We start from the raw sequence: 14,745 nt of genomic DNA on the forward strand, positions 1-14,745 counted from the left end.
TTCCAGTCATATGCACTATGAAGCCATGTGTATGTGTCCCAGCTTCAGAGAGGTCTAGTGCACATGACTGGAAGTTCTGGGACTTCTGATCATGCGCACTAAGTACGACGTCTGAGGTGGTGACAGTGGACACAGGTGCCCGTGTTTTTGCCGATTACGCTGGATATTGAATAGCATATTAGCATGCTCACAGGGGCATGCTAACATGCTAAGAGGGTGGACTAGTCAGGGGAAATTACGCCCTTGCAACTAGTGCTGCGCTCATTAGCATATCATAAAGGATCTTTAGAAATACTTTTTATAAAGATCTCTTTATGTATGCTAGTAAATGCTTGAACATTTAGGCAGGTATTAGAAATATGTACCCAGAACTGCTCATGGTTCTGGGTGCATATTGGACCTGACAGGTTCCCTTTAATTCCACAACCGCACACAGAACATAGTATAACACCAGATAGTCTGGATCACAACATCTCCCCAGACCAACTAACATAAACTATTGCTGGCATAGTTGGAAGGATCCAGCCAGCATATATAGAGAGGAGCAGATGTGATTGGCTCTCCCACAGCAGGTGATCAAAGAAAACTAACAAGCAGACTAGCAGAGATCAACCCCTGCTAGCCTGCCTCTGAATTAGCACTCAGCAGGTCAATCCCAAGTATGCCTGCGTAGATCACAGACACCAGAGGAGTCATCAGGTGTAGTGTCAGAATCAATAGTCTGAACAGCTCCCGACGCTGCTATGATAGTTGGCAAAGTTTGTGAAAATCTCTGTGTGACAGATACTGTATCTAATGGAGATGATGGAGTTGAACAAAAGAGCAGTTTTATCAACCTATGCATTTCAGAATTGAACAAACTCCTTTATCAGAAGAAAACTGCAATAACGGCACATAGCGAGATGCTTAGGTTTAAATAATCCAGAAACTGGAGCCAAGTGGCATAAATACCCCCCGTCCCAGAGGTGTGTACAATTAACGATAAATGACAACTCTCTATACACATCTCCGAGGGGTGAAGGGGGGGGGGGGGATTATGCCATTTGGCTCCATTTTTTTAACTATTTAAACACCATCATCGTCTTTGGATATCTTTTTTGAGCAGCAGCACAGCAGATATATCCATATATCCCTTTCCACTCTTGCATTTACTGCTAGTTTTACTCCAGCATACGGAGCAGCTGGTATCTGTACCTACATAGGAATTGTGCCTGACACAACCCAGCCAGGTGAGCGATACCACACTCTTTACAACATACATTGCCCAGGTGATGCCCTATTGTTCACTTTTTGGCTATACCAAGACTAATACACTTTATGAAAGATTGAGTGCAGAGTGAGAACATGAATATTCTCCAAACAGGCAGAATGATATTCGCAGCTTGTACTGACTAGAGTGGGATTTCATCAGTAGCAGCAGGGAGGAGGGACAGTGAGGAGCTTATTAGACTTGTCAGCAATTCAAAATTGACAATCAGTATAGCTGAACTTTATTTTACTAGATGACTCTTTATAGAAAAATATATCATATGTCCATTAAATAAAGACCCGACAATGTCCTAAAGGAAACTCTTTTGGCCTCTTGTTGGACAAACAGAAACCTATAGGAACATTTATTTCCTGGTGACTAAAGCAAGTAGGCACTACAATACATGATAGATACATATTAATCTTCTCGTCATATTATTATGAATGGTTAATCTGATTGCTACTTACTTTGCGGTTTCTTCTACGACAGCAGGAGTATCTGTACAGAGATCCACTTTAATGATTTGTATAGATTTTGGCTCCACTATTCCACTGGTTGGAGACATAGTGATGGGGAGATGGCCACTGTATTTTATCTTAAAAGTACCTGATGACAGAGACATTTTATTATTATTGAAGAGGAATATTGACAATGTATCAACGGTTAATGATCTGTCTTCTAGACAGTTAGCTAACTCTAATGCCTACTTGTAGTGATCAATTTCCACAAGTGACCACAGAAGAGTGTGAATTATAAGAGTAAGTAAGGTAATGTATGAAAATCATCTAAATGAATGAAGAAAGGTGTTTATCGCACTCACAAGGCTGGGGAGATTGTCCTTAGCCGCGGAGAAGCACGTACCAATTTAGAGCTGTCTGTACAGGCTTCATTATTACGTTCATTAGAGTGCCCTTGTGGGGCTTCTCTCACACAGCATGGATCATCACTGTCAGTTTAAGTTCATGGATACGGGCAATAATCACAGTACATGATGTTAAACAGAAAACAGAATGAAGAACTATTCATATAATAGCTAAAAATGAAGAATGGCCTCTGCCAAATATGACTAAAGACGATAGCATAGTATGGAGGAGTGGACACACAGGGTGGAGAAAAAACAAAATCATCACTGTGTATCAAAAAACAATGAGTCTAAAAAGTAAACTCCACGCAAAGAATGCAAAATCTTTTACTTAGTAGCAGCAGATTAAAGTGTATAATCTCCACTATGGCAGCCATATTCTAGTCTTGAGGTAATGAAACTGTGGGGTTCATTTCTTTTGTTGCCAATGTTGTGTCTGATATGACACCAAAGTCATGTTACTGTCTAGTTAGGAGATTGCTCTTAAGAAACAATTCAGAAAAGCAACCGTTAATATCTTTAGCATGCGTAGCTAAATTATTGTACCACGTGATGTTCTTGCTATGCATTTTGAAATACTCGCAGGTGCGGCCGGGAGTGGAACACTGGGCCTCAGCACTGACTCAAACTGGAGGGACACAACTAAGTGATTACTCGGTTGTCACCAGAGTCTCCGATGGTGAGGGTGGGCTTGGCTGCTGATAGTGACCAGGTGCTACTCCAAGGAGTCCCGACACAGTGTGCAGCTGACCCTAGGGGACAGAATAGGACACCAAAGGTCTCTGATGGGAAGTGGTGCAGACCGGACGGCTGGCGTAGACAGGTACAGCAGATGCAACAGCAACGGCAGGTACAGGTGGGTGTGGCGGGTGTAACAGGTTCAGCGAGTACAGCAGGAACAGGTGATACAGCGGTTACAGCAGGCATGACAGGTACAATGGGCACTGCTGGTACACACAAGTGTTAGCACATAGAATAGAACTAGAACCAAATGGGAAGAGACCTGACAACTAGCAATGAGTCTCTAAGGTTAGACCATATTGCCCAAGCACCTCCTATAGGTGGATTGTGCCTTAAATACCTAGTGCCTCTCAGCCATAGGCTGAGAGTCACTTTTGGGTTATGGCACCCTGGTCCTTTAAGAATAGGTCCACACGCACACTCTAGATGCACTCCCAAGAGACCTGCATGGCATGCGTAACCCCAAGAGCCAGGGACTGGGGACAAAGGCGCTACCACTGAGCGGATAGGGGTGATTGTGCCAGTGTCCCCGCTGTGAAGAGAAGACAGGACAGTGTGGTGGACGCCAGTAATGGCATGACACCTTTTATGTAGTCTGTATGTGCAAGAGGGAAAAAATGTTGTTAATCTCTAGGTGCAAAAACCATTATATGCTACATTGGTTATTATGATTATTGTGGTCACAAAGGTCCCTGCTTCAGTAAAAGAGACAGATGAATGACTAGTTTTTTGTGGAAGTATGTGTATACATTTTGGTGTTTTCTTCCAAAAGTTAGATTGAAGCCATTACAGAGTAGAGTGGACTGCACCAATATTATGTGCCTGTAATACATAATACCTCACCTGAGGTCACTCAGTTCAATGAGGCCACCTAAAGTCAGGTTACCTGTGATCACAAGTGGAGGACTTTGGAAACCTCCAGTTGTGACCACAAATAACCTGAATGACATCAGTACTCATCTTACAGCTCATTCTCTGCCTGAAACTTACAGCGGGCGGTTATGTTCTACGGCCACGCGCTGTCCCTTCAGATGTAGCAGAGCTGGAATCATTGTGGAACATCAAGTAGAGTATGTCTGACCTGGGTGTTTTGTGTGTTACTAAAGGGGTGGAAGAGGGTGTTTTTTTGTATTATCTTTCAAATAAAGGATTTTTTTTGGTGTTTGTGTTTTATTTCTTTTCACTTACAGATTAGTAATGGACAGTCTCATAGATGCCTCCCATTAGTAACCTAGGGCTTACTGGCAGCTGGCTTTCATTAACCCCTTATTATCCTGATTGCCACTGCACCAGAGCAGTTGGGATGAGGCGGGTAAAATTCCGGAATCGTCACATCTAATGTTTGCGACAATCCTGGGCAGATGCAGGCTGTGATTTTTAGGCTGGGGGGTTCAATAGCATGGGTCTCCCTAGTCTGAGAATACCAGCACTCAGCTGTCGTGCTTTATCATGGCTAAGGATTAAAACTGAGGGAGGGTGACACACTATTTTTTAAAAATAATTTACTTTAATAATAAAAAGAAGCCGCATGTGGTCCCTCTTATTTTGATACACAGCCAAGATAAGCACACGGGTGGGGGCTGTAGCCTGTAGCCATATGCTTTGTATGTGCTGGGTGTTATAATACGAGGGGAACCTGAGCCAAATATTTTATTTATTTATTTATTTTTCCACTACGATATAGATCTGCAAGCAGTCAGACACTGTCACACAGGGTGGGGGCGCGTCTGACTGCAATCAATCACAGACGCCAGGATTGCCGGTGGATGAGGGAAGCAGTGAATATCTATGAATCTAAAGAGCGGCCCTGGAAGTAGAATGAGCGGCCCCAGAAGCAGTTACAGCTGCACCATGATGTCTGCTATTGCTTTAGCTGAAATTTATTGACTCTCTAGTATGAGAATGTGTACAGTATTGACGATCTCCAGAACAACAACCACTCTCTGGCATCCAGGACATTCCTCATTATTGGTGCTGAAGTGGCCTGTTTTAAATTTGGCAACCCAGTTCTTAACTGTGGAATACGAAAGGTATTGATCCCCCAATGTCTGCAACATATCACCATGAATATCCTTCGCAGACTTTCCTTGCAAAAACAAGTATTTTATCACTCCTCTGCTCTCAGTTGCTGTGAATATCACATTAGATTACGCCAATTTGTTTTCCCGCATGCGGAGAACACTGTTGCCAAAAGCAACAAACACGAAATTTTGAAAACATATATTAGACACATAAGGCTTTCATGTGATGTAACATTCGTTACCATGGAAATAAAAAAAGATCACAAAGCCAAAGACTTATCAGCAGCCCTTTCTATTTTGCAGAAAACAATGCCAATTATGGAATGTGAATGAACATGGCCCCATAAGGCATAGGAATAGTGTACGTAATGCTCATTTGAAACCCACTGTTGTGTCTAAACAACTCCTTATGCGGGCGTTACACATTACAATCTATCGTGCGATTGCACGAGCGATCGTACCCGCCCCCGTTATTTGTGCGTCACGGGCAAATCGCTACCCATGTCGCACAAAGTCGTTAAACTGCCATCACACGCACTTACCTGCTGAGCGACCTCGCTGTGGGCGGCGAACATCCTCTTCCTGAAGGGGGAGGGACGTTCGGCGTCACAGCGACGTCACACAGCCACTGGCCAATAGAAGCGGAGGGGCGAGATGAGCGGGAAGTAAATATCCCGCCCATCTCCTTCCTTCCGAATAGCCGGCGGGTGCCGCGGGACGCAGGTAAGCTGTGTTCATCGTCCCCGGGGTGTCACACGGAGCGATGTGTGCTGCCCCGGGTACGATAAACAACCGGCGCCATGTTAAATAAACAAATTTTTAAAACTCAGCGATGAGTACACGACTCACGATTTGTGAGCGATTCTGCGTCCCTCGTAGGTGTCACACGAGACGACGTTGTGAATGATGCCGGATATGTGTCTCGAAAACCGTGACCCCGACGATGCATCGCACGATAGCTCGTCTCGTGTAAAGCCCGTGTTACGCTTGTCTTTGTAAATGTGATAGTCGCCATAAGACTGCTGTATTAGAAGAATTTGCGTGCATTCTGACATGTGTATCTGGATCCACACATCATCTAGTCTCAAATCCACATTTTTCATAGGGAAAACTCAATTACAATCTTGGTATTCTAGTCTGCAATACAGAATAAATAAATCTAATCTATGGGGGAAAAAAAGAAACTAAGATTGAAAGCTCAAGTGTTATGGTGTCAAAGAGGCCTTTTGATTGAATTGACAGCATTATAATTTGACTGTCACTAAAGTAATGAGGCTTACAATGTACACTGAGCGCTACAGATTTACTATGGTCCTATGTGGACCTGGATGAAATGCCCTGTATAATACAGCATCAGATAGGGTTTCAGTAATATAGTGCTCTCCGGCGAGGTTTCTGTCGGAATCCCCAAATAATTGTACTCCTGCAGGAACCCCGACAGAGCCTCAGTGGAGCCATTCACATATGTACACATTGTAAAAAACTGAACCAACCCTTATGGAACATTTTCAACAGAAAATATTGTAGTAAAGAGAGACACCTATAGACAGCTCCGGTTTATACAACATGATTGGAGTAAAATATCATTACGTGAACATCAGCCCGTCAAATACACGGTAGCTTTACCTTTAACTTATAGTCATCAGTAACTATGGATTCCCTAAAGAAACTAGTATTTTTCCTTTACGGATTACTCCACATAGTACACAATAGATGCCATCATCTGTTAAAATGATTGAAAACATTAAGGAATTGTCTCAGGAAGACAATTCTGAAAAACAAAACAGTAACACCAATCAAGTCTGGCTTCTCTCATTCCCGGTGATCAGCCACTATTTCCCGCCAAGGCCACATATCTTCTTTGTAATGGCCATCCATGTAAATGCTTGGACACAAATTGTAGGTGGGTCCAAAACCATGGAACTACTAATCATATTCTCTAAAAAGCTTATTACTGTGTGACTATCATGTACTGTCTGTACCGCACATGCGGATTACTTCTAATACATCGTACTCTGTTTAGATTGCAGAGTCTGGCAGGCAACCTGCTCTCTTAAGCGCTCAGCTCAGCTGGGCTTTGACTGAGTTGTTCCATTGCTCTCAGCCATGCAGGGGTAAATCCTTTTTGGAGCAGCGTGCTGAGAGCCAGGTTGCTGATTTCCTTTCACAACTGGTCTCCTCCTATTTAAGACTGAGGATTGTAGTAGGAGACCGCCGAAGATAGTTTCTGCCTGCAGTTCTGATATACCGACGTCCGTGGTGATCCTCCGTTTGGTGACCAGCGCTTTGTTATCTGATCTGTATGAATGTTCCATGGTGTGACTTTCTCTTTTCCATTCGGTTTACCAGAGTCTTATTTTCTCCCCTCTGTGGATATTTGCGGTGTGAGTGAGTTTCAGTTTTACCCTCTTGATTTTGTCTTGTGGTAGGTGTATTACCTTGTGCTCTGTCCACCCTGGGTTGGGGGTGCGGGGGTACTAGGTCAGGGTCCGACAGGAGACAGGGCCAGATCAGGGACCTGGACATCCCTACCATTAAGGGTACCTCCAGGGTGATGGTGAATACAGGGTTCTCAGTCTTAGGGCCAGCATAGGGCCTCTGTGTCCCCCTAGTCACCCGTGACAATGACGCGACAAAACGGTTTTTAGACAATATGATTGGTAGTTCCCTTGTTCTGGATCCACATCCAATTCAGCCAGCGGAGAAAGCCATTGACGAGCAGCAGTTCTCATTCTAGAGCACGTCATCAATCTATGGCCATAACAAAACCCAAGGAAAATATAATATGGAAATATATCCTGCTGTAAATAAGTAAAAAGCAATTGTGGATATAACTAAACATAGGGTATTTAGTAAACACCATTTTTGATAAAAAAAAAAGCATAAAGCCATCCCACTACAACAAGGTGTACCCAATCGGGACAGTACCTACACTCTCTATTATTAAAACCTCACCATGTGTCAACAGACATCAATCTGAATAAGGGCAGAGAGTGATTAATGGATGCTACAGGGAAATGTATGGCCAGTTGAATCTTCTTCTGACAAAATTAGCATTTTCCATGTATTCTCAGTACCAGAAGATGAGTAGAAAAGTCTTAACTATTACAGACAACTACTTTAATCCCTTTAAGTATGTACACACATATTTGTATGAACCCTAAAATGGAGCCAATGGAACATACAATTTAGCCCTAAAAAACAAGGTGTGATATGACTATATCAATGGAAAATAAAAAAGATATGGCCCACGCGATGATGGAAAAACAAAATGGGGTCCTATGACAATAAGCCGGTCACAAAAAGTCTTCTGACTGACACTCCCAGAGATCAGCTCTACTCTTTGAGGACATCTGCCAGTATTTATTTTTTCTGTAGCTCTCCAATAGGTGAAAATAAGTATTGGGCTCAGTTCACACTGCGTTTTGTCTTACGTTCACAGGTTCCGTCGGGGACGTGTTTCGGATGCATGCGTCGACAGGGCCATTGACTGTAATGGAGCAGGCTTCGTTAGTATGTGCTCTGTTTTGTACCATTTTTGTACCATTTTTGCACATATATGTTTTATGCAGGCAGACACCTGAACGTAGTCGACTACGTTCGGGTGTCCGCCTGCAGAAAACGTACAGTGCCTACAAGTAGTATTCAACCCCCTGCAGATTTAGCAGGTTTGATAAGATGCAAATAAGTTAGAGCCTGCAAACTTCAAACAAGAGCAGGATTTATTAACAGATGCATAAATCTTACAAACCAACAAGTTATGTTGCTCAGTTAAATTTTAATACATTTTCAACATAAAAGTGTGGGTCAATTATTATTCAACCCCTAGGTTTAATATTTTGTGGAATAACCCTTGTTTGCAATTACAGCTAATAATCGTCTTTTATAAGAAATGATCAGGCCGGCACAGGTCTCTGGAGTTATCTTGGCCCTCTCCTCCATGCAGATCTTCTCCAAGTTATCTAGGTTCTTTGGGTGTCTCATGTGGACTTTAATCTTGAGCTCCTTCCACAAGTTTTCAATTGGGTTAAGGTCAGGAGACTGACTAGGCCACTGCAACACCTTGATTTTTTCCCTCTTGAACCAGGCCTTGGTTTTCTTGGCTGTGTGCTTTGGGTCGTTGTCTTGTTGGAAGATGAAATGACGACCCATCTTAAGATCCTTGATGGAGGAGCGGAGGTTCTTGGCCAAAATCTCCAGGTAGGCCGTGCTATCCATCTTCCCATGGATGCGGACCAGATGGCCAGGCCCCTTGGCTGAGAAACAGCCCCACAGCATGATGCTGCCACCACCATGTTTGACTGTAGGGATGGTATTCTTGGGGTCGTATGCAGTGCCATCCAGTCTCCAAACGTCACGTGTGTGGTTGGCACCAAAGATCTCGATCTTGGTCTCATCAGACCAGAGAACCTTGAACCAGTCTGTCTCAGAGTCCTCCAAGTGATCATGAGCAAACTGTAGACGAGCCTTGACATGACGCTTTGAAAGTAAAGGTACTTTACGGGCTCGTCTGGAACGGAGACCATTGCGGTGGAGTACGTTACTTATGGTATTGACTGAAACCAATGTCCCCACTGCCATGAGATCTTCCCGGAGCTCCTTCCTTGTTGTCCTTGGGTTAGCCTTGACTCTTCGGACAAGCCTGGCCTCGGCACGGGTGGAAACTTTCAAAGGCTGTCCAGGCCGTGGAAGGCTAACAGTAGTTCCATAAACCTTCCACTTCCGGATGATGCTCCCAACAGTGGAGACAGGTAGGCCCAACTCCTTGGAAAGGGTTTTGTGCCCCTTGCCAGCCTTGTGACCCTCCACGATCTTGTCTCTGATGGCCTTGGAATGCTCCTTTGTCTTTCCCATGTTGACCAAGTATGAGTGCTGTTCACAAGTTTGGAGAGGGTCTTAATTAGTCAGAAACGGCTGGAAAAAGAGATAATTAATCCAAACATGTGAAGCTCATTGTTCTTTGTGCCTGAAATACTTCTTAATACTTTAGGGGAACCAAACAGAATTCTTGTGGTTTGAGGGGTTGAATAATAAATGACCCTCTAAATAAACTTTTCACAATTTAAAAAAAAAAAAAAAAAGAAATAACATTCTTTTTTGCTGCAGTGCATTTCACACTTCCAGGCTGATCTACAGTCCAAATGTCACAATGCCAAGTTAATTCCGAATGTGTAAACCTGCTAAATCTGCAGGGGGATGAATACTACTTGTAGGCACTGTATATGCATGAAAATGGTACAAAACAGAGCACACACTAACGGAGTCTGCTTCATTACAGAAACACGCTTTGCGGGGTGGGGGAGGGGCGGTTTGGACGGATGCATCGACGGGATCTGTGAACGTAAGTCAAAACGCAGTGTGAAAGGAGCCTTATGTGCCACCCCCGTGTGCCGCCCCGCGTCAGCAGTCAGGCTGCTTGGATCCAGATCCGTGGTGGCTCGAGGGATCTCCGGACCCGGGGGTTGGGGCCACTCTGAATAAAAGAATATTTACACGGGGGGTATGTTTGAAGTTCGTGACACCACCCCTGGTGTGTGGTAAGGTGGAGTACCACCGCTGCAGTTGCGAGTACCCGGTGACAATGTTGTGTGAAAAGCCAGAAGTTTAAGGCGGGCTTTGCACACTACGACATCGCAGGTGCGATGTCGGTGGGGTCAAATCGAAAGTGACGCACATCCGGCGTCACTTGCGATGTCGTAGTGTGTAAATCCTAGATGATACGATGAACGAGCGCAAAATCGTCGTCATCGTATCATCGCTGCAGCCTCCGACATTTCCATAATGCCGGGGGAGCGACAGGTACGATGTAGTTCCTCGTTCCTGCGGCCGCACACATCGCTGTGTGTGAAGCCGCAGGAGCGAGGAACTTCACCTTACCTGCCTCCCGGCTGCAATGAGAAGGACGGAGGTGGGCGGGATGTTTACATCCTGCTCATCTCCGCCCCTCCACTTCAATTGGCCGCCTGCCGTGTGACGTCACTGTGACGCCGCACGACCCGCCCCCTAAGGAAGGAGGCGGGTCGCCGGCCAGAGGGACGTCGCACGGCAGGTATGTGCGTGTAAAGCTGCCGTAGCGATAATAATCGCTACGGCAGCTTTCACTAGATATCGCACGTGCGACGGGGGCGGGACTATCGCTGCAGCATCAGTAACACATTGTTACCGATGTTGCAACGTGCAAAGCCCGCCTAACCCCTCCACGGCTATGGGGGAATGCCCCGGGACTCGATGAGGGTGATGGGGAGGTGCCGTTGGGTCGATAAGGGGTCGTTTGTGTACTCACTCAGTCCAATAACACTGACACCGACAACTGTAGTAAACCAAAGTTCTGGACACCGCTGCCGCTTGAAGGGAGTACGCCTGAATCCCGTGCCCGTTGGTGTTGCCTGTTAGTCTGTGACCATTGCCTTGGAACCTCTTCCTCTATTTGGTCCCTACAGTGTGAAACTGGTCGGGTCCCGCTCACCAGTATGGCTAACTGGGTGAGCTTGCTCTCAGGGTTCACGCTTTTGATTTTCTGGACCATGTGAGTGGAAAGTCCTATCCCCCTCATTGCGCTAGTACCCCGATTTTGGAGCAGGTGGAGAACAGATCTTGAAGGCTCCGTCCTCGTCGGGTAAATTGCCAGGACGCCTGAAGCTCCTTCATGACCTAGGGTCTACGTACCCCGTAGTGCCTTGGCCCCTGCCTGGTGATGGCACAAGGCCGCCGGCTGTCCTCCTCGACAGTCCGTGCCCCTTGTCACTATCACCTACGACCAGGGTCCAGCTCCTTCCAGGCCCAGACTAACGTCTGTCACCTACTAGTCTCAAGGAGCCCAGCTCCTGACCTCCTCTCTCTCTCCTCCAACACTACACTCCTGTGGTGCAGAGTATTCCTAGGATTTTGATTAGCTTATTGTTGGCAACACCAAAGGTTAGGGACCCGTAACCAAGAAGGAGGTGGATGCTGTGCAGAAGGGCAGATTGCACAATACACTGTGACGACCTGATAGGCCAGGGCGTCACACCTGCAGCAGTCGAACTGCTGGGATCCGGGGTTGCTGTGGCTCGAGGGTCTCCGGACCGGGGCCTTGCAGCCACTTCGAAATGTAAAGGGGGATATTTACAAGGGAGAGTTTGTGACGCCACCTGTGGTTCACGGTAAGGGGAGTACAGTCGCTGCCAATGGGAGTACCCGGGGGAGATGGAGCAGGGCAGCCAGATGATGTTCCCTCCACGGGTAGGGAAGACCCTGGGACTCTGAAGGATAGGTGAAGGATAGCGTTGTGCAAGCAGGACGCAGATAGGGCAGTGTACTCACTCAGGCTGTGTGGATGTTGGTGCAACCATTATGCAGACTCTGACACAGAAGTAAACCAAGTCTCTGGGTGCCGCTGCCCCTCTGGGGATCTCGTCCGGGAATCCATTCCCGCTGGTATTGCTTAGTGGTCTGGAGCCTGCCTCCATGTTCGACAGCAGCCAAACTACAGAAACCCTTGTCACCTCCCTCGGGTTTTATGTTCACACCAGGGGATGGAGCCAGGTGGTTGGCTCCGCCCACCGAGAAGTTCACAAGCCCTGAGGTGGGAAAAACAGTAGTAGAGAAGAGTCTTGACAGTGAAGTGGAGAGGAGTGAAGTTCAAGGGCAGAGCTGCGTCTAGGTCTGCCATAGGCTACATCAGGTGTCCGGGTTGGAGCCCAGTCACCTCTGGCAAGGAGACAGATGGTGGTGGCCGCCTGCAGGAGCTGGGATTACAGCCGGTGGAACCGTAGGGACCGGGGACGGGCGGTGGCCTGCCGGTACCGAACCGGGGAACCGATTGGAAACCGGAGCACCAGGAGGGGTACTCAGAGGCCCAGAAATAACTGGGCTGAGTCAAATCAACTGATTGAGGACTGGACTTTAGGACCTTTCCCACATAAGACCCGACTGAAGACAACAGCCCAACCATAGGGGTAAAGCCAACGCCCAGGCATAGAGACCCGAGGGGCTCTCCCAACACATATCAAATCGGGGAGTGGACTACCGTTGCTCAGGGATAGGAGTCGTGATTTCTACATAAGTGAGGTGCAGGAGAATGGCGGAAACTACCAACCTGATAAGGGGAAAACTGCAGCCGGCTGCGGGCACCGTTCACCATCTTGTTTGGTTTACCAGAGACTCCAGCGTGTTTGTCATAGTGAGTACCACAGTGCCTTCGGGCCGCGCACCGCGCCGCACCGCACCGACACACCAGCATGTATCCATCCTCTCGCCTCTGCACCTTCCTCGGTCCCCCGGGACCATCATCTCCCACACCCATGCAGGGAGTCAATACCAAGCTGCGCAACACCGTCCCCGGGAGCCTAGTCGGCAGCGGTGGTGTCCATCCATTCACCACAACCCGTGGGTGGCGTCACGAACTTAAATCCCCTACAAACAACCGCAGCTCTGGCCGTGGACCTCCCCACCAAAGTCGCTACGTGTAGCGCCAACCCCTTTTCAGAGCGACGTGACCCCCGGGTCCGTGAAGAGCTCGAGCCACCCACCGACAAGCACGGATCTGAGCGGCTCGGCAGCCGGCCAAGCCCCGGGGCGGTACACATGCACATGTAGATAGATGTTTCTGAGTGACCCCTCGGCCTGAAGCAGTCGGAGTCCCGCTCCCTATATTTAAATAGGGGAGGTATGCTCTCGATGGCTGACACTTGGGATGTCAGTGGACCGCATAAGCTGGAAAGCCCTATCCCCCTCGCTGTGTTGGTGCCTTCGATCTCTGAGCTCTTGGTGAAAGTTCATAAAGAGACTATCTTCCACAGGTTAATTACCAGGTTGTGTGAAGCTACTCCCTGATCCAGGGTCCTGTACCCTGCCGTGCTCGGTATCGGTCCAGTTACTGGACTTTTCGGTGCCGACCGGTCTCCAAAACTAAGTCTGGGCACCCTTCTCCAATACCCTGTGACCGGGTCTCCGACTCCTCCGGTCCCAGACCACCGTCTGCGACCTAACCAAAGTCACCCAGGGAGCTACAACTCCCTCAGCTCCTCACTCTCTGAAGGCTACTACCAGACTCACTATGTCCCTCCCACCAGTCTGCCTGATCCCTAGGCAGGTGGCCCTTGTCCAGCTAGACCACCCACTGGTGTGCCTGACAGGGTGTGGTGTGAGGTGTGGTTAGGATTTGAGCGCTGATGGAAGCAATACCAGTAGTTAGGATCCCAGAACCATGGAGGATGAGTTCTGCAGAGTAAGGAGTGCAGTTTCCTGTGACACCCTGATAGAGTCAGGGGTGTCACACTTACACAGCGCTTTTTCAAATCAGTGGGTTGTCAGTGTAGACCAGGACTGGTTTCTTTAGAATTCCCTAACAGAGAAAATAAAAAAATATTGTATACCAAACTAGACAACCACTATAATGTTTATCCATAGATTGATAACACCGCCATTTTTAGTTTCGGAAGACCAGTTGTTGTCACACACACACTTTCCAATGCCGTTGAAGAAGTGGCATTACAAATCTAATATGGCTGGGCCTTTAAATCCAGCAATGTTATAGTATCAGCCCTATGATCATACTTCAAAAAGGTATACAGAAGTGGATGGCTAAGTAGGTCAGAGTGCACTTGCACTTGTAAACTAGCAGTGCTTGAAGTCTTTCAAGATCTCATCAATGCTTTCATTTTAATTAAACAGACTTGCGGGAGCCAAAAACAGCAGCATGTAATACTGTTTTTTTCTAGTCTTCAGATCCTACAATGAAATGAGGAAGGCAAACGCTTCCAGCATGGTTTAAGAGAGCTATAATGCTGCCACCTAGTGGAATTACACATGTACTGCAGCCACAAGGATTGTGTTATACACACGTAAAATCTTAATGCCATTGATAACAAAGTGATCATTTTATATACTGT

At 46.8% G+C, this 14,745-nt stretch overlaps 1 protein-coding gene across 1 annotated transcript in view; it reads right to left on the reverse strand.

The window, feature by feature from the left end:
• Positions 1-14,745, reverse strand: part of CFAP47 (cilia and flagella associated protein 47) — a 1,094,449-nt gene that overhangs the window by 1,046,138 nt on the left and 33,566 nt on the right. The window contains 1 exon segment of the mRNA XM_075333814.1: positions 1,717-1,855. Within this exon segment, the coding sequence (XP_075189929.1) occupies positions 1,717-1,855 (139 nt within the window).

The sequence above is a fragment of the Anomaloglossus baeobatrachus genome, chromosome 2 (genome assembly GCF_048569485.1).
Source record: "Anomaloglossus baeobatrachus isolate aAnoBae1 chromosome 2, aAnoBae1.hap1, whole genome shotgun sequence".
Classification (NCBI taxonomy): Eukaryota; Metazoa; Chordata; class Amphibia; order Anura; family Aromobatidae; genus Anomaloglossus; species Anomaloglossus baeobatrachus.